We start from the raw sequence: 26,575 nt of genomic DNA, 5'->3' as shown, positions 1-26,575 counted from the left end.
TCTTAGCGAGGTCTCACGTTGGGAGAGAAGCAAGAAGAGCCTTCGACTCTCCTGCCAGGAGGTGGGCTATTACCGCGCCAACCTTCTGGCAACTGTCAAGCCCACTTTGAGTCCAGCAGTAAGTCATGTAATTCATGGCAGGGCCTGGGGTGCCTTTATTCCTGGTTCCCAGGAGGCATGCTCTTTAATTATGCACAAGCAGGATAAGAAACTTCTCCAGTGTTTCTCCCTACCCCCCACTTCCTCTTTACCATGCCCAGATGTCACATCAAATCTGAGCACATACAAAAGCTTCCAAGAAAGAGGGAAAAGCTTCCCCAGCTCAAGTCCGCAACCTAAAATATTTCTGAAAGGTTGTGACTGTAGGGAGGGGGAGGGAAATGGGAAAAAAAATCCCTGAAATAATGGCCTGCTTCTAACCAGCTTCTTTTCTTCTTGACCTCAAGGAAGCGCAACTTTTCAACAAGCAGAGATGCTAAATACCTTTATGCACAAGTCAAGGCCTGCAGAGTTGGTTGCTCCTACCCTTTAAGTCAATACAAGCCTTCTATTCACCACAGCATTTTAAAACTATTTTTGCTTTTGAAAGCATAAATTCCAACACAAGGCATGCTCCAATCACACAGCAGATAGGTCCGACAAAATGGAAACCTATTCCTCTGCTCGAAGGATTCATTGCCAGCTAAGCCCTTTAAGGCCTTGTGCTGAAGAATCTCTTCAAGTCTTCTGAAGAAAACATTCACATTTTCTTACGTGCAATACTACTGCGCACTTGGATTCATTGTTGAACCAGCCAAACCAAACACTCAAGAGATCTGACAGCTAATCAGAGCAGAAGAATTGCACCACAAGGGAAAAGACAAACTACTTTTTCACCCCGGTCACGATTCTGACAAAACTCCGCAGGTCGTCTTTAAGCACTGGAGACTTCCAGCGTTACTGAGCCCCTCCATTCCCTAAATAAAACTGCCTTTGCACTAGGAAAAAGAAAAATGTTTTTTTAAACTGCCAGATTATGTCAAACAACCTCCTGGGAGGTTCAGGGAACGAGATTTGTCAGCCCACACTGACTGTGAGTTTGTACAACCTAACCTACATATTCAGTGTAGCCTATTCCACAGGAAAAAAGGCTAACCAGAGCAAATCCACTCCTCCAAAACTTACCATGAAGGCATAAAAAATGACACCTCCAAATCATTTGGAGAACATCGCTAACCTGAAAAGTCTGTTCAACTAATTTGCACACAAGTGCCAAACAATACACCCAACACTTAAGCTTTGCTTAGAGGCTATTTTTAATTTTGAAGAGTCATTTAGGGGCAAAGTCAGCCATTTTAAACTCGTATTAGGATGTGCAACTGTACAAAATCCTGTAAAAAAAATCCCAAACATTTAAGTCCTCCATGTCGGTACCAGAAGCAGTGGAGATTTCTCAATTGAGTGATCGTCAGCAAGGGGAAAAACTATTCCTCAGAACAATCCTTGCCATTTCAGTATTTCTCTTAATTTTTCCTGACTGGACAAGGATTTTAACTTTCCCACTTAGCTGCTCAGTGAGCAAGCCAACAGTAATACATTAACATTTGAGTCTATCACATTTTCATAGCTATCTGCAGAAACCTAGGACCAGTTTTAGCAGAGTCACACTCTAAGGATGTCTAGTCTCACGGATTTAACCAGCAGTCAAAGCAAGTATTGCAAAAAAAAAAAAAAAAAACAAAATCAATGCTTTTCTTTTCTTTACATGACGTTCTTTACCAGAAGCAGTATAGTTCTTGCTAAACTGGTAGGTTTTTCCTGACAGGCTGTCAGGTTTCATCAGTAGATAACAGCTGATTGTGAAAGAAAAGGCTATGCGTTTAAAAAAACCACGATATGACACCGTGTAATTTTGACATGTGGCAACCACATTTTCAAGTCTGGAGAGGAAAAAAAAACAAAAACACACCACAACACTGTTTTTAATCCACTGCCTTCTATTTCAAGGAGTATACTCTTGCATCACTGCAGAATAAATTATCAAGGTCTCAGTAACGTCTCCTCACAGACTACTGCTAAATTGCCTTTAAACAAATACAAGTAGATTTGCTATACACAATGCAGCAAAGTAAAGGTTACACTGGTCATTATAAAACACAGGTTACCTGGGGTTAGGCTGGAACAAAGTGTTACTCAAGAGTTTAAGTGGGAAATTACTGTATGCTTTGTCCATAATGGAAATTTAAATCAGATTTCTTTTTTAAGAGGTGGTGTGAGCTTTATAGTAAGAGATTCTCAATGGGCTACCAGCCACCTGAACAATGTCATTAACATTTCAGCATATGATGATCTTATTGGGGAAAAATAAAGAGATTTCAGATAACACAGTACTCATTTGGACAAATAGGAGTTATTGTGTTTGGTAGCCTACATTCCCCCAAATAAGTAGTTCAAAGATCTTTGGGAATGCAAAAACACTGCAGTAAAGTTTTATTCATCATCTTCCATGGTAAGGAAGTCAAATGCCAGGACAAAGGCAATTTTTCTTTCTATTCTGCGCAAACTATGGATTTGTTTCAAGTGGAAAAGCTACCTGATGACAGGGATTTTTCTGTTTTGCCATCACTGTGCAATGTCACCTGGGACAGAAGGAATTGTACATAACATGCAATAACAGTTTAAACTGTGAAAAGAAACTACATGACAAAATGGCTGTTTGCACTACAATGCCAAGAAATTTAAGGCTTAGAACAACGATCAGGTTGCAGCACAAATTATTGTCTATCACAGGGAACAGTGGAAGCATTTACATATTACTAGCCTACTACAAAAGCAAAGCCAAGCACACTAGCTTAGGCTTATTTTGTCTAATTAGCCCTGTAACCTGTTGTCAGGCTCACATTTGTCTTAGATCTATTTTTAGTTGTATCTACAGTATTGCAGCAATCAAAGAAAAAAATAGCTGTGAAGAGTCCAGAGAAGACTAGGTTATCTGAACTGAAAATTATACAATATTATAGATTATAAAATCTAGATTATAAAATAACACCTGGCCAAATAATGTTGAATAAATTCTAGGAAGATAAAAACTCCAAACTGCAGATACTTGTGCAAATATTTAGTGCAAGATTCCTTGCTCAAGTATCTCTTCCAAAATGCAAAGTCAAAACTGAGACAAAGAATCCATGAGATCTCACAAGCCAAGAATCATCTTACAGTAATTCATTATCGCTCATGGAAAAAACTTTATTTAGAACCAAAACATCTAAAAAAGTATAAAAGCAACCTGAAAGCTGCCATCACTTGCTATTCAGTAACTGGGATGGTATTAAAGTATTTCTAGAACATTTATTACTTTAAAAGCCAAGTAACATATGAAAAAGTGATAATAGTAAGTTAATTAAAAATAAAAAAGTTTTAGTCTAAGCCATAGTCGGGAGAAGGAAGAAAGAATAAACTGATGGGAAGGGTGGATTATTAAAGATTTCATCCCTAGTCCAGATGAGAACTGTGTAGGGGAGAAGAAAAAAAACAACCAAACAGCAACACCCCACCCCTACATCCTCTCTCGTCTCCCCACACACGGCAAAATCAAACTTAAACCCTACTCTAGAAATGGCCTTAGAAATCCTGCCTTATCTATTACAGTAAAGGAAATAAAGTCACCAACAGGATTATTTCAATAGATTTTTATTCTTTCTTCAATTAAATGCATGGTTTTGTTTAATATCTAACTTCCACAAAAAAAGTCAGCTTTTGATTCAGCTTCTTTGTGAGCACCACTCTGACTTGAAAGCAGTATAGCTGCTTTTACCACTTTGATTTTTTGTTCCATTCAGCAAGAATTTAACATTGATGAACGTAATATTGTGGGCTGACTTCACAAACCAGCCTTACCAAGTCTTTAAAAGGTACAGGTACTATACTGTAATTTCCCCCTCTTCTGCTAGTCAGAAGAGCCATTGTCAGATTTTTAGCTTTGTCATTTATAGACCTTGATTTTTTGGTTTTACCAAATATTTAATGGCAAGCCTATAATAGCGGGATCAAACAGACTTATCTATAATCAGATTTGAAATTCTGCAGGGTTTCTACTTGTTCTGACTCAAAGCCTTGAGGAAAGGAAGAACACGCACGTAAAAAAAAAGACATCCTTACATCAACAACTACAATGCAATACTGCAAGTGCCACACCATTAAAAAAAAAACAAAAAAGCTAGCAATGACTCCAGAATCATAGCACAGTTCAAGAGGGGGCTCATTTAGTTGTGAATATTTTTTGTTATTTACTTGCCTTAAATTTTCTAATTCCTGTTTCTTCAAAGGTGAAGAAGGTGGAGCTGCAATGAATTTATCCCCTTCATGACTTTTATTACTAGAATAAAAACAGTATATTAATTAGAAGGAGTGACTAAATAATTTTTAAAATGTCAGCATAATAAGCATTGATATTCACTCCATTTAAAAGGACTGCAAGAATTCTATAGCCTAAAAAACAGGGAAATGAAGCTATGCAAAAATTGAGGCAAATGCTCTTATCCTAACCATTCTATCTGATAAGGAAAAACAGGAGCATTTACTGGGAAAGACTTGACTGACACACCAAACAACACATGCCACTTTTCACGGCCTTGAGCTATTTTTGAAGTTCCATGTAGTACGAGAACTTTAAATTCCAGAGATGCAGAACTTACTGCATTTGTAATCTTCAACCAGTAAGAAAAGCAGTAAACTAGCTGCTGTCCTAGACACCTTAGTAATTACATACATATTCTATAAAGAAAAAACTCACAAAGTACTACAGCTTCCATTAAATTTCTAGCTACCCTTTATCTTTATTACTTCAAAATACACACCTTAAAAAAATACACCACTTTCTTAAAATTAGGCTTGGAGTTTGTTTGGGGAGCAAATATTCCCTCTATTTTTAAACATAGGCGATTTCACTCCCCAGTAAACTGATAGACAACCTCCTTCCAGAATGAAAAACAGGAAGAGAAGGTTAACAGTGGCACCTTGGCAGAGAGATGGTTTACAAACAGATCAAAATCTGAATTGAAAATGAGTTCTGTCCATTTAACAAGTACAGAGCTTTTTCCACTGAAGTACAGTTTCGTGTCTGTTTGTTACAAACAGGTAAGATAATTCCAAACTAGACCTTCAAACAACAGCACTGAAGGGAACCGATACTTGACACTGTTGTAGTGAAGGTACTTCATGTGACGTCTTTGCCAAAAGTAGATCTAAAAAATACTTGTAACCACTGAAAGTATTCACAGTTGTCTTGTGAATAAGAGAAGAATCTGCCCAAGAGTCAGCCTGTTCAATTAGTGGGATTTGCTTCAAAATCATCCTGTTCAATTGGTGTGATTTTCTTCAAATGCCTTATATCTTTTACTGCTCTCTCACAGAGGGTCCCTTGTCAGAAGGAACAAGTCCTTTTAGAGCCTTTCAGAATGTGATACACAAATTCAAGAAGAGCCTGAATATTTTGAAATTAGCAATGACCACAGAGATATGAGGGATTCTTTTTTTTATTTTTTAAGCTGAAGAAGCATCTGCTTTTGAAAGCAGAAGGTAGTAAGGGATTTTCCTGTACAGGGCATGCTTTTCTTTCCTTACTCCTACAAGGAGGAAGCAAAGCAAAACCAAACAAAAAGTAGGTCTTGGCTGTGTTTGGGCCACCATTTTGTTTTCATTGCTGCCCCTCACTGGCCCCTGTGAGCTTAAGTCAGAGGAGCTTCATTTCAATGGGCTGCATAAAGCTTGCCAGGTAAGTTAGCTCACTATGTTCACCACCATTGGTGAGCAAAAAAATATTAACAAAGAAAAAACACACACAAAACCAGCCCAGACTTTTATAAATCATTTGATCTCTTGGCAGGAAAGCTGGTCATTGGGAGGAAAGGTAACAGAGAAGAGCCTTCAAATATTGTTGAAGCAGCAGCAGCCACTGACTCCCATTTCTAGTCTGTCATCAAGCAAGCTCAGAATACACAGGGATGCACCTTGTGCACACACAATACAACATTTGTGCAGTAGATCCTGCCATCTGACAAAGATCTTTTAAAAGTTTAGCTGTACTCCGGACTGACAAAAAAAATCATGTTTCTTAATTATTCTCAGTTCAAGCTCTAATATAAAGCCTCAAAGCTTTTTCCAGATTAGAAGTTTAACTTCTCATAAGGGTCATTCATGGAAGTGCAGGATATGGACAAAGATACATTGTGAACTTCCTTCTGAAGAGTATCTGTAGCTCAGGGGTAGTGAAGAAGTTAAACACTTCCTCACTATTTAACATTTGACATACATTGTCTGTAAGTTACTTTTTCTGAAGCTTTAAAGAAAGAGTTTAACTTTTTTTTTTTTTGGTAAAATGCAATTTATTATGAAGGAAAATAGTGTAGAGGTGTTGCTTATCTTCTATATCTTGTTTCCTATTTCTACTCTAAAACAAAACCAAAGCATACTAGGGCTGATGAATGCCAAATCGGATCACAGGGAAATGTTTACAACTGAGTTGCTAGATGTTTATATATTAAATCATATGACATACATGCAGCACACAAACAAAAATCAGCGTAATGTGAAACTTCACTTACGATTAGAAAAATACCAGTAGGTACTGCAGGGGTGTGTGGGAAAACAAAACAGAAAAAAAAAGATGGCCAGTGGAAAAAAAAAAAAGAATTTCACTGTCTCATTTATTAAAGTGGTTTCATGGCAGGAATCAATTCAGCATTTAATTCTTAAATTAGCTACCAGTAATTAAAATAACAAGCAACTTAACTGAGCAGGCACACAGCCTACAGTTGTTTTGGACAAAAGGTAAGTTTTATATGTAATTCAAAGTGTATTTCAAAATTCTGATTACCTGCATGCTTCACTGCTTTCACTGTTTTCTGCATTTCCACCTAGCTGATTACTAGTTTTAGATCCATTTTCTTGCTTTGACTCCTGCTGGTCTTCTGGAAGTAACAGCAAGGCATTTCTTAGACAAATCGCTGCAAATTCCATACTGGCTACAGGTATTGCTGACGACTGCCCATCACTTAAAGAGACACAGAAGATAGCTGGTGAGTACCAATCCTACTAAATTTAAAAGGAAAAGCAGAGCTCCAGAAAGACCTGGATGCAGAGCAAATTTTATTTATGAAGATATATACACCCTGATATTCTTACATATGGAAAGTATACCATGACATCCAAATAAAGTACGCAGGTTCAACTATATGGCAATTACAAGAAGTTCTCTTGTTTTGCTTGAATTCACTTCTTGAAGTCTTATGACAGAGGAACTACATTCCACCTGTAATTTTCTAGAGTGGATTACCAAAAATATATATTTTAAAGTGAGAAAACGATGACCAATTTAGCTAACTAGAAATGTAAGTTTCAGATAAATCAATTTTAAGCATTAATGACTCTTAGTTACAACGAATACACAATTAAGCCCTCTGCTGGCCATAACAGAGGAGACGTCCAAATGATGTTTAAGTAGGACTCAAGCATTTTAAATACCTCTCTCTTTTCATTACACGAGTAATTCCAAAATGAACACACAATTATTCCATGACAGTTTAAGAGTCCTGATGAACAAATACATATTCCTTAACAAAGCTATGATAAAATAACGACCCATGGAAAACATACTTACTTATAAACAACATTCTGTATTGACTGGGATGCCAGGACTATCTTACGGTGGTAGCCTTGACCTACTATAGATTGCACAATTCCCTTTTTGCTTGGAAGACCTTTAGTCTCTTGTTCTGAAGTCTAAAAAAGAAGGGGAAAAGAGAAAGAAAAGGAGGACTAAAATATCATGGCTGTTGAATGAGAGCTTTGCAAAATACATGAAGACTGGCAGAATTCAAACCCAGCTACAATGCAAGAATAGTTTCTTTTTCCCCCCATATGGGTACAGTTTTAAATTTAAGTACCATGAAGGATCAGATACTTTCTATTGCCCTTGTGTTGCAGAGGGATTTAACTGCACACAGTGTTTTCACAGATTAGTTCTGACAGCTTGTCTGATAGCCTACTGACCTAGTTTCTCCTCTGTTTTGAAAGCAGAAGAGAAATGAACTAAGTTGCATTAGAAGAATTGCTAGGATATCAAAAAAATCATATGATCAGCCAAATAACATCAGAATTGTCACTATAATTTGCCATCTTCTGTCCCTGCTTACATAGCATTCAAAATGCTCTCAAACTGTTCCATGGGGAGTATAACGCTGAACTACAACATATGTAAAGTTACATTAAATTAACTTGTTAAACAGATTTTGGTGTATGTAGATATTCTAGGGATCGAATGAATTTAACACACTAATTATCAGTCCCAAGAATCATCTCCACACCACACTTATTTTAAAAGAACAAACAGAAAAAAAAACAACTATAAGCCATCTTAACAACTTCACTGGTAAGTAGAATTAGTGACAAAGAATTACAGTTGTAAGGAAAACTTATACTAGTAAATAGGCATCACTTTTCAGAAAAAGTTATCAGAATCCAAAGAAGAATATTAACGTGTTAATGGCATTTACCATAAAATTATAATTTGAAAAAAAATGTTAAAAAGATGCAGTGAGGGAATCATCTATCTATATCCTATAAACTAAAATACTATATCAAGTGAAAATCAGCTTCAGTGAAATTAGTTTTCTGTAGGATGTTCAGGGCATAAATATGAATCCACAGTTAGACATCAAGGTATATTATTGTAAATTGAGCTACAAGGTCAAATTAAACACACCATTAGTTTTAAGGCCTCACTTGTCATGTCGCAAATCTATCTTATAAGTTAAGAACACTTCCCTTTTGTCTTTAAATATTAACAGCACCCAAAGTTAACTTCTTCCTCATAAGATTACAAATTTGGGAAACATCAAGCTGCTTTTGTTACCCAAATTCACTCTCTCTGGTACTCCATACAATATTACAACTGTAGGAGGAAGAACATTAAGCTCCAGGTGCTTGACATGATCTACTGTTTTAGTTGGTCTACAGTAAGCGAAGAAGTGACCCCTAACTTTCTTTCCCTGTTCCAAACTGTTAAACGCTGTTCTTGTAAACAGGCTCCTAGCTTTCTTTTTTTTTTTTTTTGCCACTAAATCTACGCTAATTAAGTCTCCCATACCCAGTTTTCCACTAGAGATGATCAGCTCTGTGTTCTTTAGGTATAATTTGTTACCAGTAAGGTAGACACAGAAAACTGCAGAACTGCTATGAAGCAAGCTGTTCTTCCTGCTTTTACTATGCTTTATAAAACTAATACCTGGAACTATAGGGCAACACATACACAACCAATGGCATTTTGGACCCCACACTCTCTAAACTTCAATGTTGCGTCTGTGTAATTGGTGCATAAGTAAATCTACAAAACTGCTGTGAATAGCTTTTTTAAGTTTCAGAAAGAATCATAGAATGGCTAGGGTTGCAAGGGGTCTTAAAGTTTAATTCCTATGTTCACAAAGAAAATATATTTCATAACTACAATCTTATTGCTCTAAGATTGCTATACAATCTTACAATTTCATAACTACAAAATAAGGAATTTGCAAATCCACTTACCCCCTTATTGGCAGCAATGCAGCATTCAGCTATCCTCAGCCAAAGGCGAGGGTTTGAGTGATAAACCTGGACTGCCTCAATCAGGCATTCAAAGGCAGCTAAAGGCCTCCCGATATGCAGGAGCTGAATTCCACAGTTGTAGAGCAACTCATACCGTTTGTTGGTCAGCAGCGTACACATGGGCCTCCCTGAAAATTTTTTACCTGCAGAAAAAGGTATATAATATTGGATGTGCAGCTCAGGAGAGCTGATACCGTGACCTCTTGTAGTGCAGGACAAGAGGGAAAAGTAGGAGGGAACCTGTGGGAAACACCCAAAAAATAAAAACAAAAACACACACACAAAAAAAAACTTAATTACAGAATTCACTAGCCTCCCTCTGTAAAAAAAAATAAAAAAATAACTCTTTCCACATCAAAGCTGATACTCAAGACAAATTCATCATATCAATAAAGGTTGAAGACATTAAATGCTAACCACTTAGGTACCTTGTAAATTTTAGGTAATATTATTGAATTCCAGACTTATGAGAACACACGTCTTTGTTATTCTTACAAATTCCAGAAGAAATCCACTTTGCTGTTAACAAATATAAAACATTTTGTCTTCACACTGGTATCTAAGACTGCGCTACAAAGGTAGGGGGAAACAGCAGAAATTATAAAATGTGTGATAGGAACTAGATTATAAAGTAAACAAGAAATGAGCAGGCTATCACTTCAACACAGTATCATTTGGAAGAGAAAAGATTGAGTATTACTAATCAAAGCAAGAAAACTTTACAGTATTTATTTTCTATCTACTGTTAGCAGGACCACAAGTAATGTAATCCTTAATGATGTATACCATGCCACAGAAACTTTGGTTTTGTCAGATCTCCGTGACTGATAGTCAAAGACTAAAAATAAGATAGAAATAATTGCCCCAGCCCCACAGCATGCCAAAGAAAACAAGAAAAATGAACACACTTCAAAAGAGATGGAACAGGAATTTTGGTGGCAATTAATGAAAGCTTTTATTTTCTTCATTTTCCCATCTCTTTTCCACCATCTGTTTTCATCTCTTACAAGTCTTACCTGGATCTGAGCTACCTGTTCCTAGCTGCGCACACGCATTATCATTTTCTTGTAAGGCTTTTTTGAAGTAAAAAATTCCTAAATTGTGCTTTCCCATTGCAAAGTGGATGCAGCCAAGATTGTTCCAGAACATGCACCTTAAGCATTCACCTGAAAGAAGAGCAAAAGACTATTTTCATAAACTGAAAAACATCACTGAACCCACAAAACACTTCCACCACTCATGCATCGGTATTATTATGGTAGCTTATTAAATATGTTCTTCAGCAAGATGTTCAAGGATTATGCAGTTATGTCCCTGTCTCAAGTATTGTAATAACCTGCACTTCCGTGTATCATTCTACTTCTCTGGGAAAGTTCACCCAAACTGACCTACAAGTAAGCAGCCTTCAGATCTTATGCATCATGTTTCAGGACACCCAGGTATAAAGCCAATTTGACAAACTGCAAGTTGAAGTAAGTTTATCTGATTTTTTTCAGTGTTCACTGTATATAAACACTTCTAGTTTTTTTTTCCCTAACAGATGGCTCTTGTAAAAAGGAAATTCTTTAATGACGTTATCTACCTACATTTTACAAAATAAACAAACATGTTAAGCTAACCTTACAAGCAGGAAATGCGCTCTCCTTCCTAAATAGATCATGTTGACATAACACTGTAAGAAGCTCCTTCTACACAATAAAGGACAGAAAAATAAACTTTTGACTTATCTGCTGGTAACTGAAGCTTTACAGTGTTACGATTGTTTAAAAAAAAAAAAAAAGAAAAACCCACACCACTACAAATCAAAACAACCAAAAGCCAGGTAATTTCCAAACAAACAAATTAACCTGACATTATTTTAACCATAATTTTGGGAGACTTAAGTGAACATTACACTGTTGCTTACACAAAATAGTATTTTTAAATAAATTTATATTTTTAATAAAATGCTGAACTATAGAAAATACTTTAGGCATAAAAATTGCCAAAAAATAAGTTAACAGCAAATGCCAAAGTTTCAAAATGTAATGCCAGAATAGGCATTTCTGCAAATATTTTGAACGTTTTCTAAATCATGAAACTTATCTGCAAATACAGAACTTTCTTAAAAACTTTAGTCCTGTGATAAACCCAGGGCCAATTCTGCGACTTCTATCGTCTAATTGCAACCTATGCAACAACATTTCGTACATAATTTCTTGTGCTATAAGGGCTTTTAAGAGTACTATCACAAAAACAGCACTGAACCAGCAAGTGGAAGTAAAGATGTTTAGCAGCTTTATTAATAGCTTTACGCTAAGTATTTTTTGAAACCGTCACTCTCTATTAATACAAGACAGCTTTCTCTCTGGATTTTTTTTAACAGATGACATCTAAAAATCTCAAACATATCTAAGTCAGTATACAGTGTGTGTATGCATACAAATAACTCTATATCTAAGAGCATACACATGCCTTCTGTGCATGTATACACAGACATACTTTCTAGATATAAAAGTAACTTGAAATGGCATTCAACAGAAGCCAAACCTTAACACTTCATGAAACATTTGATTTTTCCCCATGACAATCATCATAACTGCTATAATTTCATATTTGGGTACAATCTAAAAGTCTCATTTCTAGATCTAGAATGTTGCCTTTTGTTTTACGTCTTGATTTACAGAACTGAATATAAGCCTTGCAAACATTACATTTACACCTTCAAAAATCCTTAGATACATAATACATGATGCATAGATACATAATCCAGTGACTAAATAAACATTTGAAGAAAACCACAACAGCATTAAGTGCAGAAGCACAACAATATAGTTGAAAACACACCTAGGATATAAACCCACGACATTTAGGGTCTACCTCTAAGTAACTATTAATATGCCTAAAATTAATAGCAACAAGTAGTCCTATTTGTACCACACATTTAAGTACTTGCAGAATGAAGTTTTACTTTATTTTACCTGTTTTCATGAAGCCTGGATGTTCAGCAATGTTTGCACTGTTTAAAAGTTTGACTGCTTTACGGTAATTGCCCCTCAAATATTCAAAATTACTCTTAAGAAAGAGAGAAGGAGCTGACTGTGAAGGAGAAAACAATAGTTAGTTATCTCATTTTACAATTTCTACTACTAATGTTAAATCACTCCACAATCAGCTTGCGCCTGCTGACATTTTAAGAAGAGATGGGCTGAGGCCCTACCGATTTCATGAAGTAGCATTTCTTTGTTGAACACTTACCTTTCCTGAACTACAAATCTATATAGATTTTTTGTTGTTACTGCTCTAAAACCAAACGTTATGCTACAGAACTCTGTCATGGCAATGGCCAAGTGCAGAGAATCTCCCTTTTAAGAGTATATTTCTCCAACCTGTCTTCTAGTACACTCCTCCCCATGCTTCCCTCCCTGCGGAGTTCAACAACTTCCTCCTGGGCTGTGATTTTCCTGGTCTGCCACAGACATCATGATCCAGAAAGATTTCTGTCAAACTAGCAGCTGTTGAGACTGGCAACAAAAGGGAAGTGCTCTCCTCCTACTCCCTGCTCCTCAGTTAACGTAGAACATATCTGGGATGTTGGACGTAATTCTGAGTTGAAAACTCCTACGTAAAAAAAGAAACTGCTTTCTAGCAAGAAATAAGCCTCCAAAAAAACTTCAAATACAAAAAACAAGACACTGAGTACCCCAAAAATTAAGTAGTTTAAATCAGTGACTTCAGAAGATTTTATTTCCCGTAGCATTTATAGTAAACTAAAACCTGTTTTGCATTGCTTAAATTATAAACCAAACTTGACCTGTTTATTATATAGTTTCACTTCTTTTCCTATCATTAAAAATAAACTGCAATTTTCTGAGCAACTGAAAACAATGCAAATAAGAAAACCCTACATTAATTACACTTACAGAAATGATTACAAGCCCAACTGACTATATGCACTATTATTTCAGACATCCATCCTCAAGAAGACCTTCCTTTTAAAACAAGTTAGTACATTTCAGCTTTAAAAGAGGGAACAGACCTAGATAACAGAAACAAGAACTTTAAGAATACTTACATTTCCAGCTGTGTTCATAACAGACTTGATCTCCCTTTTGCATGCTTTTAGTGATTTCATCTGGATATAGGCTCTCACCTTATACTGTTAAAAAATTAAGTTTGTTAATTAAAAACAGTAACTTATACATGTTCGCAAGATGAACCATAGGTAGAGATCTGTTACAAAACATTCTATATACATTTTAAAAATAGGCAGTAAAAAGCTGTTCAAAAAGCCCTTCCAAGGAAGAAATTTTATTCAGAGTACCAACAAGTTTATAGGCTTCATATTTACAAGAAGCAGAAGTGTGTTTTGTTCAATGGTCAACAGCAACTCTATATTCAAACGCCAAGATACTAGCAGTTAAAAATGAGACTGATTAAAATAACTGAGCTTTTTAATTCCAGATATTTACCCGCTCAACTGACAATGCCAGTAAACAAAAGATGATAGAGAAGCATTTTGTTTCTTCACATATTTCTCCACAGAACAGTACCATGAAATAAAACCTCAGCTGTTTTAGACTGTTTGCAAACTGATACAAAAATCAGCAGAGCTAATTGCAGTTTAACAAAACTATGATTAAGATGCAGGAACTAAAGTCGGGATTTTTGAGGTTAAGTCAGTTTCTCCTGTACATGGATCTTACTACAGGAGAGTTAGATAAATCTATTCTTTTGTTTTACAAGATGAAATTCAAGAATGGTATCACAATTCATGCTTAACTAAATTCTATGCAGGTAGTACTCAATTTTAAGAAAGACTGAACTGATACGCTTGTATAAATCACATGTAGACACCTACCTGATGTATCTTAGATTTAGCAACTTCTATTAAAGCTCCACTTTCAGCTTTTTGATTAGAGGAGTCTTTATTTGTATTATTACCTGACTGAGCATCAAAAAAAAAAAGTGAAAGTGTTAATATTAATCACTTTTAACATTCAATCTACAGATTCCTTCTTCAGCTATTTTTATCACTCATGAGGCAAAAAAGTTATTTAATAATAAAAAACACATATCCCACCAAATATTGAAACTTGAGCTTCGTGATCAAAATCACAGAATGACCACACCGGCCTATGAAGCACGTAGTTCCATGTTAACAATAGTGTTATGCTGCTATGGCATTGGGACATTTTAAGAATTCTCCTACCCAGAAGGACAATATGTACGTTCTAGATTCTCTCTTTCATATTATCTCCAATAGAATTATTATGTACTTTGAAATAAAATGTAAGTATGACATCGATGGGAAAAGACAAAAAATGTCCTCTTTTCAATTCTAAGCCACTACTCATTCTATTATTTTTTCCAAAAGACACATACCAAAGATTTCATTTGAAATTTTACCTCATACTTTCAGGAACTACACCAAACAGATGCTTGATTTCACATACTATGACACACAATTTCAATTCCTCTGACATTGATTTTCCTTTCAAACTTGGGGGTCTCACATGGTCATAATCCAAGACACATACGAAAAAGTATAGGTGACACCAAAGACAACCATCTTGCTATTGCAAGTCTCTGACTTAAGAGATGCCTCTTAGCTCCTTAACGGTAAGAGAAAAGGGTGGAATGGAAGGAATAGGCAGCTGCTGTACACACTTAACTCCACTACTAAAATGTGTAAGTTGTCTGAAGTTACAGATGTTCTAACAGTTCTAAAATTCTGAACTACTTTAAAAGACTAATTTTGGATTCAGTAAAAACATACCTCTGATAAAGAGGCAGCGGCATTCATGTGATTGTAAGCTTACCTCATTTTTTCCATTCTTGCTGTTATTATTGCCCTGTGAAATCATTTTTTCCAGAACAGCAAGCAGATGCAAGGCTTTCTCAGCTTGGTAAGTTAGCAGGTACAAGTCCACAAGCAAGAAGCACACAGCCTGTGCAAACTTCTCTTCTGTGCAAAGCAGAGAAGTAGAAATGACTTTACAATTACATAAGAAAAAAGAAATGCAGACACCAACATACTGTGGATGCGCACAAGCACAAAAAAGGAATTAATTCAAATGACATTAGTATGGAAGCAAAGGCTATAGACAGCTTAACATGTATTTAACATTTATAGACTTTGAGAATTGGTCTAAGTAAATCAGCACCCAAAGATCCAATGTCTAAACAGATGAAGCCATATGCCTACACAGAATCCCATATTACTTAAGAGGATTCCATACATCTCTGCATTTCAGGCTTCACTGAGTAAGTTCCAAATAGGTATCCCAAGAACTGGCAGGAATCCAGAGAAAAACACTATCACTTACTAGATTTATTGAGATCCACACACAACATATACTTCAGACTTGTCACTTCATAAATACCTCTTAAAGTTGTCAAATATCCATTTCAGTTTCACTATTGCCCGCTAAATATCTCTGAAATACCTTCTGAACCCCAAACTCAAATGTTGTCCTTGATGTAAGTAAAGCATATTCTTCATTCCCAAGTTTATCTTTTTTTTTTAATTAGGCAGATTTACAAATCAGTTTTCTGATAACTACAGAAAGATCATTTACTCGTTCTTGTTACTGCGTGAAGAAAACTCTTCTGTCTACACACCGAAAGGCTCTATAAACTGGTACAGCTTCTCTCCAACTGATATAGCTTCAGTATACTGACGCAGATGGTACAAAATAACAGCTTGATTGTAATAAAGCATACTATTTTCAACATCATCTAAACCATCCATTTCTTCAACAGCAGAGTGAACCTGTAAAAAAAAAGAAAATTGTTTCATTGAACTTTCCATATTTACGATTTTAAAGTGTCAAATATTTTACAAAAAGAATCCAAAGGTATTAATTCATCTAAAGATAGGTCAGAGTTATAAGCTAATAAACTTCACTGTTGTTCAACATATATGCAGTGAAAGATTTGTATTGAAATAGAAAACCATCAGTTGAGTAGTAAAGTAACATTTCCACTTTTTATGTTACATGAGAGTAGTTAGACTTTCCGGCTAAAAAACTATCTATTCAAAGAACGTAGCAGTTCTTTCTACAGTTAACCTCTGAAACGCTTAAGGTCCAAATCAATTTCAACAGTAACTGAAAACTATAAAAGCAGTGTCCTAAATGATTAAAGAGACTCAAAGGTTTAAAAGTAATGTTACTTTTCTATTCATTTATCAAGTCAAGGGGAGAAGGGGCAGAACTTTTCTTTCTATTTCAATTGTGAAGATCCCATCACCATTAATAGTACTCAAATATCACCTTTCACATCAATATGTTTGCATTACCTGGTTCTTCAACTGGTTAAGGGTTTGCCTCAAATTGTCTGTTGTAGTCTGGTTACTTTTACAGAACTCTGCAACAGCAGTATTCAGTGTTATTTTGTAGTCATCTTTGTTTATGTCTTGAAGGGTATTTAGGTGTTGCAAACAAGCATCATAATTTCCAGCCTAGAAATGGCACATATCAGAAAGGTATTAGAAGATAGTTTAGACTTTGTAAGTTTTAACGGAAGTATCCTCTGTATAAGTCTACAAATGTATTTCCTCCATCAACAGGGAGTGAAATAAGGCTAAACAGCTACACACATACTTCATTTTTATTCAGATTAATAGGTGTTAGAAGCAAGGCAAAAAGTTGAGGTCGTAACAAAGCCTGAAAAAGAATTTTGTAGAGGAAGACAGTGGATTAGTTAACGGTTATAAACAGATGTTTCTATGAAAATCATTATTCTGATACTTCATTATAGTAAGTTTCAAGATCATTTACTCTGTTTTCTTAATCTTTCCCCATCACATGTACATTGAACAGCTGCAGCTGTTATCTAAGTCTCAACACATCCTTTTTACATTCATTCCAGATGAAGTGAGGAAAATTATGACTTAGTCTGTTGAAGTCTGCTTAAGACAGGTTGGCAAAAGAGGGGAGGGTCACTTTCCCAGGACAGGTTTATATATATATATACACATACACATTTTAGCTGTTGAATGAATTATTCAAACATTTGGGGACCTGCACATGCTTAAGAGAAACCATGACCCAAGCATAATGCTCCTGAGATGTGATTTAATGAAGACATTCCTTTCTTTGACCTCAGGAATAGGCAAATTATTTTTAAGGGCTTCAGAAACACCTGATCTATTTCAGTTTTAGTCTTTTCTGTCTTTTAAGTCTCCTTTGGGCAGTAAGAGTTTAGTCACATTGAGTAGTGAAAGAACTCCAGAGTCTTTCAACTAAGTCAAGCCTAAATAATTCTTTGCTTTCTAATGTTTGACTGATATGCACAAATAATCCCCTTCACCTCTTCCAGATCAGGTCAACTTCCAATCTGGTCAGTCAGATACACAGAATCATTTCCAGCTCTGTCAACATTTCACAACCCAAAACTGTCTTTTGAGTACCACCACCACTCCCCACTGATATGTTCTCCTCCTTTTCTAAGTGCTGTTACACTGAGCTTCTTCCGTGCACCTAACTCCTTCTGCTGAGGAAACCTACACTGCAGAGAAATCCTCCGTGGGCCTTCAGGAGAAGCCCAGCCTTTTGCTCTTCCTGAGAAAGCGCCCATGCTGCAGCTACTCTGAAGAGAAGTACCCCGTCCCTTCACCATACTATGACAGCAATTATACAATTTGTGGAGAGATGTAGCAGGACATTGACACAAAGTATTTCCACAGCTCTGGATCAACACCATGGACTTCTTATTGAGGAGATACATAAACATAGGAATTTACAACTCAAGTGCTGGCACACTCTGTAAGTGGGACAGTCACCTCCCAATGGTTTTCTTCACGTGTTCACACTCAGAGCTCCTCTTCAACAGGAGTTGCTTTCAGATCACAGCCACAAGGCTTCTAAACATGCTTTGACTAAACACCTTGAACCTTTAAATGCTCAGCTTATTTTGTGGTGTTTTTTCTCAGCCACTAGTCCTTTTACTCTACTCCATTAGATAGGATCTAGAATATAACATACATGTATTTTATAGTAATTCTCTCAAGACAGAAATTGCAAGTGCAATATAACGTAGCATGCAAGACAGTCCACAAGGATACGTAGAGCAACTCAATACAAAGCAAAACTGACAAACAAGGCACATTATTAATTCTGCTCCCACCTGCCACCTCCTCAGAGCATCGCAGACTTAGAGAGCTCTTAAAGCAAGAGAAAGATCATGAGATAAACAAGGTGCATTGGACCAGTATAAGACTAAAGATGAAGCTGTCAACAGATCAAGAGTATTTTAGGTATCTGTAGTTAAGCTGGAAAACAGGAAACCCTTTCCTATACCTTCAGTTCTCAGGATCAAATGTCAAACAGCAAAAAAGTATTGAAAAAGAAAAATTGAGCAAGAAACTCAAGGCACCAGCCATAGTCAGTTTAAGGACCAACTACATGCACCTGATGGAGAAAAAAAAAAAGAGGAAAAATAAAAGTAGTAATGAATAAAACACACAAGCAGAAATCTCAGAAAGCAGTATTTAACTTTTTACCTGAAATCTATTTAAAATATCCAAAACTAAACTATGTAAGTCAACGTAGAGATAAAGACGCAACAATTAAGAGAAAAAGAAATTACTCTTCCTGTCACCTGCTACACTAAATAAAATCAGGAGGCAACACAAAGAAGCAAAATGAAAGACCTGATACCTGGATTTTAACACACAAAAGAAATCTTCCAAAAGGCACAGGTCATGTATTTAATACTGTCTAGAGATATTACGTGTTGAAGAACGTTTTAATGTAAAGAGACAGAATAGTATGCAACCTTTTTAGAATGTAGCGAGATGCCTAAAATGACCCAGATTTGTTTGGTTGTTGTTTTTTAAATACACTTGGCTCCTTTAAATCCTTTAACAACATTTTTAGCTTGAAGTCATTAATCCTTCCTGTATGTCCAATGCTGATACAGGGTAGCAGCCTGCTTCTAATTAACTCATCATATATCTTTTGTGGCTACTAAATTTTGAGAATCAAGATTAAACATGCACTTCCACACTTCATTCAAGTGTCCCCCTTCCTGTCTTACATTGTAACAGAACGAGAACTGGCTTATAACACAACCAATGCCGCTTTTGTTATAATAGCTTGTTAATACATTCGCAGCTGTGCTAAAAAAAAAAGGAAAAACAATTATATAAGCCAGTTTAGCAGTTATGTGGTAAGTTAGAAGGATGGGTTTGACTTTGTCTTACCAGAAAAGCTTGTAGTGCACTGCTCGACAGCTCCTTTTCCTGATCAGTAATCCCTGAAGTACCCGCTCCTTCATGTTTCTCAGTACCTTGATCTGTAAAGTGGACAGATGATTACAAAAAAGTTTGCAAATGTGATAAAAGCTATTCAGCCTACAAATGTTGTTTCTGCCAGTTCTCAAGATCCACCTGCCAGGAGGAATAACATTCCAAATAACCGCAGCACTCTGTCCCTACTTCACTAAAACATCTCCAGTTATTCAACGATCCTAAGTACATTACCGTGCTCTCAATCAATAACCAAAGTCCTGCAAGCTAACTTGATATGCACACATTTTAGATTTATCTTAAAAGCCGCAACCAGACACTAGAAATAGGCTGTATTTACATAAAAGTTTGTAGGGAAGATTACATACCATAAAATAAGTACCCCACTGCATTAGTCAAAAAACCCATGCATCCCGCATACCGCCTCCTACATAGCAAGCAAGGGATGTTTTCCGGGAAGAACGTTAAAAAATAAAGGAACACACAGCATCGTTTACCCAGCTCCCTGCTTTTGAACAACATCTCCTTAAAAGAAAGGCTGCAATCAAACCACCATGGTTAATATTCATCAACAGACCTGGTATTTATTTTTTTAAACTTTTTATACTTTTGCACTCTTCAACAAGCCCACCCTATCAAATGCTATCCAGTGATTATACAGCAAGATGCCATAAGCAAATGCTGCCCATACGCTTCCTCAGCTTCAGTCCTGATCTCGCAGGTCTTTCACTGACCCATCTCTCTTCCAAGGTGAGCAGCCATAGTTTAATTTGCATCTTCCTCACACTTCTTTCCCCCAGCACCTTCTCCAGTTCTACTATATCTTTTTTGGATCAAGATGAGAAGAACAGCATGTAGCATTTATGATGGTGGCCCCTCTGAGCACTTACATTATAAGGTTTTCATTTTATATGGTCTTCAATTTCTTTTATATAGAATTTCTAACGTGTTTTTACCTTTTGGCCACTGCTGAGCTTACTGTTCAGGAAGGAGTCTCGCTGAACTCTTCTGACATCATGTAATTAAGAGTTCAGTGAAGTTGCACTGAACTACAGCACAGATGTTCCATGTTAGAGCAGCTGAAAATAACAGCCAATCCCTGCCTTTTACTGAACATAAACTGCTGGAGGAAAAAAATAAAACAATCACCAGCACCACACCAGAGCAGCTTGTATCTAGAAGCAATACTCCTAGAAGTATTTCCTATGTTTCAACACAAGTTAAGTCATTTAATGTTTTTGAAGCAAAGATTATAAACCTGCAATGGTTTCCACTTCTGCTGTGAAATTCAAGAATTGTCTGCAAAAGCTTTGCTCTAACCTACATTTTGCCATTTTAGTAGGGAAGGTGGGCACTGTATATTCAACGTCTTCTTTCTCTCCCTAGATTTAAAGGAGGCAATGCAAACTCTGTTAACTTTATTCTTACATCAAACAAATGATGCTCACTTCCCTGTGAGCTCCACTGCAAAATCCATTCCCCCTCATCACCAGTATACCTAGATCATCTGCTACTGACCAACCATGAAAGCGTAAATGTTTATGGACAACGACAGTAAGGGTCAACCAGACCTCCGAATATTCATCAGGTGACATCCAGGGTAGGAATAAAACAAAGTTAAAAATTGATTCATGGTTTGTGCTTGATGCTGGGAGGACAGCAAGATCCCTTCCATTGTCCCATACAACAATACATTTCCGCAAAAACCGTGTCATTCATCCTGCATCAAGACGCCAGAGAAGATGAGATATTAAAATCTCAACAATCTTTCACCAGCTGGTTACAAAGCAACCTACCATGATTTGGACAAAATTTGGGGTTCAGCAATTTCAGCACTCAGGAAGGATGGATCCTTAGGGTGTTACAGAACTATACACACCTGCTACAAAATCAACTGCACGTTATGCAGCTATCGATGCCACTTGTGCCGCCTCTTCCTTAGAAGGGAAAGGCAGAACAGAAAATTGAAAGTCAGAAAAGCCCAGAAAACTTTTGGCATGCCATGGTTTTCCCACAGCAAAAGAGAAAAGGAACAAGAAGCACTTCTCAAGCCAAACATCTAAAGATCGAAACCCTTACAGCTGCGCAGCTGAACAAAAACCTACCACCTTCCAAGGACCTTTAGAACAGCAGTGAATAAATAAACAGGTTTTACCCTCCAACTTTCATGCTAACAGATACGTTATCTGCTTTACTTGCTCAGCAGGCCTTTACGATTATGCTAGTACAAGTAACGACAACGCAGAGTCTTGAGAAGCCAGAAGCTTTGAAGTTGATGAGACTCAGTCTGGTCAACAGGTTCCTCACGTACAGGTTTACCTCTCAGGAGCGCCATCCAAACCAGCATTGCCCATTGCTACCATCCTATAAAAGCTCGCTGAACAAAGATTTCCAGTGACAGTGGTCTTACAGAGGCCTGAATCCTTCAGTAAAATGTCTGAAGTGAAAGATAAACCACAGAGACTGTTAGCTGCCCAAGAAAAGTGCCACTTACTATGTTAGATGCTGCTTGGCACATCTGCTAGGGAAAAATCAGGACGGATCTACAAATGCATTTTACCATGCCTCTAAATCTGCTCATAGGTTAAAAAAAAAAAAAAAAGAAAGAAAGAAAAGAAAAGAAAGCAGGGACTATTCTCAACGAAAGCGGGGCTGTTCCTTCTAAAAAGTCACTTTTACAGATGTTTAGATGTAGAGCTTAGTGATATGGTTTAGTGGAGGACTTGTTAGTGTTAGGTCAGAGGTTGGAGTCGGTGATCTTGGAGGTCTCTTCCAACCTAGGTGATTCTGTGATTTATGGCCATAAACTAATGAAGCGCATCTACTACAACGCATTAAAGAAAGCCAGTTTGTGAAATCTGAACTGGAAGCTTATCGAGAAGGTGCAATACTGAAGTCCAGCCGGAGCAATTCACAGCACGGCTTTTTTATTTGAGAACACCACTTTGGCTACTCTTCACCCCTTTTGCCCAAATGCATTTGACACCCGTTAAAGGGCTGGAGGCCCCTCTAACCTACCGCAATCCTACCGCCCCTGGGTAAAGAAGAATCTGTTACTCCAGCTGAGCACTACCAGAGGTACCTCGCCTAAAACCTGACTGGTGCAAGATACTAAAGCCCGCTACCTAACGAGGGAGGGAATAAAGCACTCCTGCTCTCAAGGGTGCAAGTGGCCACCGAGTGCTTGTGAATAACAGCGTTAGCGTGGCATTGCTCGAGGCGCGTGAGGAGCACGCAGGCCGGTGACGGGCGCACCTCACGGCCTGCCCCCCGCGCCCGGCTCCTGTCCCCTCAGGCACCCTCGGAAGGACACCTGCCGCCCCGGCCGCAGCACCGCGCCGACCGTATCCCTCCGCCGCAGCGGCCCGGGCTCCCCCCGCACCCGCTCACCCGCGGCCTTGTCCGCCGCCATCCCCGCCGCCGCCGTGCGGTCCGTGGGGGGTTACCGGGCCGGGGCTGCCGAGGATGCCGCCGTTCCCCGCCGGGCACCGCGCCGCCCCCGGGACTACTTTCCGCCGCCTCCGCCGCTCGGCGCCTGCCCGCCCGCCGCCGCCGCCGCCGCCGCTTCCGGGTTCCCGGCGAGCTCGCGACGTGCGGCCGTTGCTGGGGACCGTGCGTCTGACGTCAGGGCGCCGAAACGCTCCGCCTCGGGAGGGGCGGGGGAGCGGGGTGCGGCGATGGTGGGAGGGCGGATTCCCGCGTCCGCACCGCAGCCATCTTGTGGGGGGTTGTGGGGGGCGGGGGGTCCTGGCATACAGTCATAGAGCCATGAAGGTTGGAAAAGACTTCCCAGATCACCTTGTCCAACCACCCCCCTACCACAAATGTCACCGCTAAACCATGTCCCCAAGCACCACGTCCAACCTTTCCTTGAACACCCCCAGGGACGGTGACTCCACCACCTCCCTGGGCAACCCGTCCCAATGCCTGGCTGCTCCTTCTGAGAAGAAATGTCTCCTCATTGCCAACCTGAACCTCCCCTGGCACAGCTTGAGGCCATTCCCTCTAGTCCTGTCACTAGTTACTTGTGAGAAGAGACCAACCCACATCTCACAAGCAGGAGTTTTTCATACACTTTTCACACCTTTTATGCCCTGGTTCCCAATGTTTACTTTCTCCCTTGGTTCCTCGTTGGCCAAGTACTGCTGGTTCACAACCTGTCCGACACTTGCTGCTAGTGTACCTTGAATTTCAGTTTGGTTTTGCATTAATCACTTCAAAATATTTACTAGTTTGTGTGGATTATCTACCTGGCTACCTGAAGTGCTGTTGGTTTGCTTATCGCCATATCAAATACACATAAAATAAAATGAAAGGTTGTGGGTTGATAGAGACAGTTTATTATGACAGAAAGGAAAACAATAATAATAGTACTACTACTAATAATGTGTACAAATCAAGTGATGCACGACGCAATTGGTCACCACCCGCTGACCGATGCCCAGCCTATCCCCGAGCAGCCGGTCCCCCCACCCCAGCCAGACCCCCATATAATTGTTCAGCATGACCCCATATGGTATGGAATACCCCTTTGGCCAGTGTGGGTCAGCTGTCCCGGGTCTGTCCCCTCCCAGCTCCTGCTGCACCCCCTGCCTGCCCGCTGGCAGGACAGCATGAGAAGTCCTTGGCTTAGTGCAAGCACTGCTCTGCAACAATTAAAACATCAGCATGTTATCAACACTCTTCTCATCCTAAATCCAAAACACAACACCCTACCAGCTACTAGGAGGAAAATTAACTGTATCCTAGCCAAAACAAGGACCGAGGGCTACATAGATGATCAGAGGGCTGGAGCACCTCTCATATGAAGAAAGGCTGAAAGAGCTGGAGATGTTCAGCCTGGAGAAGAGAAGGCTCTGGGGAGACCTCACTGTGGCCTTTCAATACTTAAAGAGATCTCATAAAAAGGATGGAGAAGGACTCTTTACTCGGGTACATAATGATAGGACAAGGGGGAATGGTCTTAAACTAAAAGAGGATAGATTTAAATTGGACATTAGGAGGAAATTCTTCACACAGAGGGTGGTGAGGCACTGGAACAGGCTGTCCAGTGAAGCTGTGGATGCCCCATCCCTGGAGGTGTTCAAGGACAGGTTGGATGAGCCTTGGCCAACCTGATCTACTGGGTGGCATCCCTGCCTATGGCAGTGGGGTTGGAGTTAGATATCTTTAAGGTCCTTTCCAACCCAAGCCATTCTGTGATTTCTATGATACAGGTCTCATTTCCCCAGGCAGTCCTCTCTTGGTACAATGCAATCACACATTGCATCCCCTGGGAATCCTTGGTCCATCCCAATGGAAAGGGCACTATCTGGGCAGTCAGTCATCCTGAGGTGCAAGCATAGCAATTGCTACGGTTGAGACTCTGGATGGAATATTTGACCCATTCTATCCAGCATTCACATCCCCATACTCTGTTTCAATTTCAAATGTTTGCCTGAGATCCTTTTTTATTTCTTTAACTGTTACAACTGCAGGACTTTGAAGAGGACCTCTGGTTTCCTTCTAGAGTCTCTCCCCATCTTGGGTGACTTTAGGGGATGATTCCCATGGAGCTATCCTAAACCTGGCTGTTGGGTCTTTCCCAGTCACATCTGCTCCAAGACCAAAGGTACAGTTAATAAGGCCATCTGCCTTATTAATTGTTACAGTTATTGGATTACATTGTAGAGGCTGGCAGTTGGGCTGAGCAGTTCCTTTAAATATGCTAATTTGGCTCTTTAACCCTTTTAGGCTATTACGTGAGCTGGGTGTATACATCCACCCTTTGTAAGTGGTCGTCCACCATACATTACTTCATCCTGGGCAAGGGGGGCCTTTAAACAATCCACTAGTCTTAGGTTCAGGACAAAGATATTTGTTCTCACTGCTCAATTGCTGTTGGGCATTTAAGTTCCCACAAGCCAACACCTCACAAGCATCAAACGTGATGTTTTGTGGTAATTCATTCTTTGTCACATTTACCCATATCTTGACGGGATAACTCACTGCTCCTATTTCCCGATCACCTCTTTGCCAAGTGGTTATTTGGCAGAAGTTCTCTCTAAGGCATATAGCCACCAGGATCAAGGCTAATAATTGGCCTTCCCCTATTGACATTTTTAAGCTATAAGTCTCAAATAATTATGCGTTGATTTACAATTATGAGCTTCTACCCAGAGTCTATCATGAAGCCTTCCTTCTGATTTTGATCTTCAACGAGGCTTCTGTAGGCACAACTTCCCAGGTATTGGGATTGATGGATGCCTTTACTCGTGTATAATGAGTCCAGCCTTTCTCCACCGTTCTTACAGCTGTTTCAGTAGTAAGTAGTATTTGGAATGGTCCTTCCCCTTCAGGCTGGAGCTCGGATTCCTTCCAGGTGTGTATCAGGACCCAGTCTCCTGCAATGAATGGGTATACTGGGAATTCCAAGGGCGGTGTTTCAGCCAACAGTCCGTGAATCCTAAGAGATGTCAAAGAAGAAGACAACCTGAATACACAGTTTATGAGAAAAATATCCTTGGTTTCAAGAGTAGGTATTTCACTGCTCCTACCCAGGTATGGTCATCCAAACATCTCATATGGTGAGACTCCTCTATTCTTTCCTAGAAGCAGTTCGAATTCTGAGAAGAGCTAAAGGTAAGCATTTTGTCCAGGGAAGTTTAGTTTCTAAAACCAGTTTTGACAGGTGTTTCGTTAATGTCTGATTCATTTGTTCCACTTTCCCAGAGGAGGAAGGGT

General features: G+C 38.7%; 1 protein-coding gene across 1 annotated transcript in view; it reads right to left on the bottom strand.

Moving 5' to 3' along the window:
* The window catches only part of CNOT10 (CCR4-NOT transcription complex subunit 10), a 31,895-nt gene extending 8,422 nt beyond the window's left edge, over nt 1–23,473 (bottom strand). The window contains exons 1-13 of the mRNA XM_040548548.1: nt 23,243–23,473; nt 19,808–19,899; nt 16,901–17,062; nt 16,222–16,372; nt 15,420–15,565; nt 14,459–14,545; nt 13,673–13,756; nt 12,579–12,696; nt 10,635–10,784; nt 9,559–9,761; nt 7,637–7,758; nt 6,854–7,030; nt 4,274–4,354 (exon numbers count right to left, since the gene is read on the bottom strand). Of these exons, the coding sequence (XP_040404482.1) occupies nt 4,274–4,354; nt 6,854–7,030; nt 7,637–7,758; nt 9,559–9,761; nt 10,635–10,784; nt 12,579–12,696; nt 13,673–13,756; nt 14,459–14,545; nt 15,420–15,565; nt 16,222–16,372; nt 16,901–17,062; nt 19,808–19,899; nt 23,243–23,264 (1,595 nt within the window). The 5' untranslated portion in view covers nt 23,265–23,473. The remainder of the gene's footprint in view (nt 1–4,273; nt 4,355–6,853; nt 7,031–7,636; nt 7,759–9,558; nt 9,762–10,634; nt 10,785–12,578; nt 12,697–13,672; nt 13,757–14,458; nt 14,546–15,419; nt 15,566–16,221; nt 16,373–16,900; nt 17,063–19,807; nt 19,900–23,242) is intronic.
* Nucleotides 23,474–26,575: the final 3,102 nt, after the last annotated feature.

The sequence above is a fragment of the Cygnus olor genome, chromosome 2, assembly GCF_009769625.2.
Source record: "Cygnus olor isolate bCygOlo1 chromosome 2, bCygOlo1.pri.v2, whole genome shotgun sequence".
NCBI classification, from domain to species: Eukaryota; Metazoa; Chordata; class Aves; order Anseriformes; family Anatidae; genus Cygnus; species Cygnus olor.
This window is presented reverse-complemented; position numbering and strand designations above follow the sequence as displayed.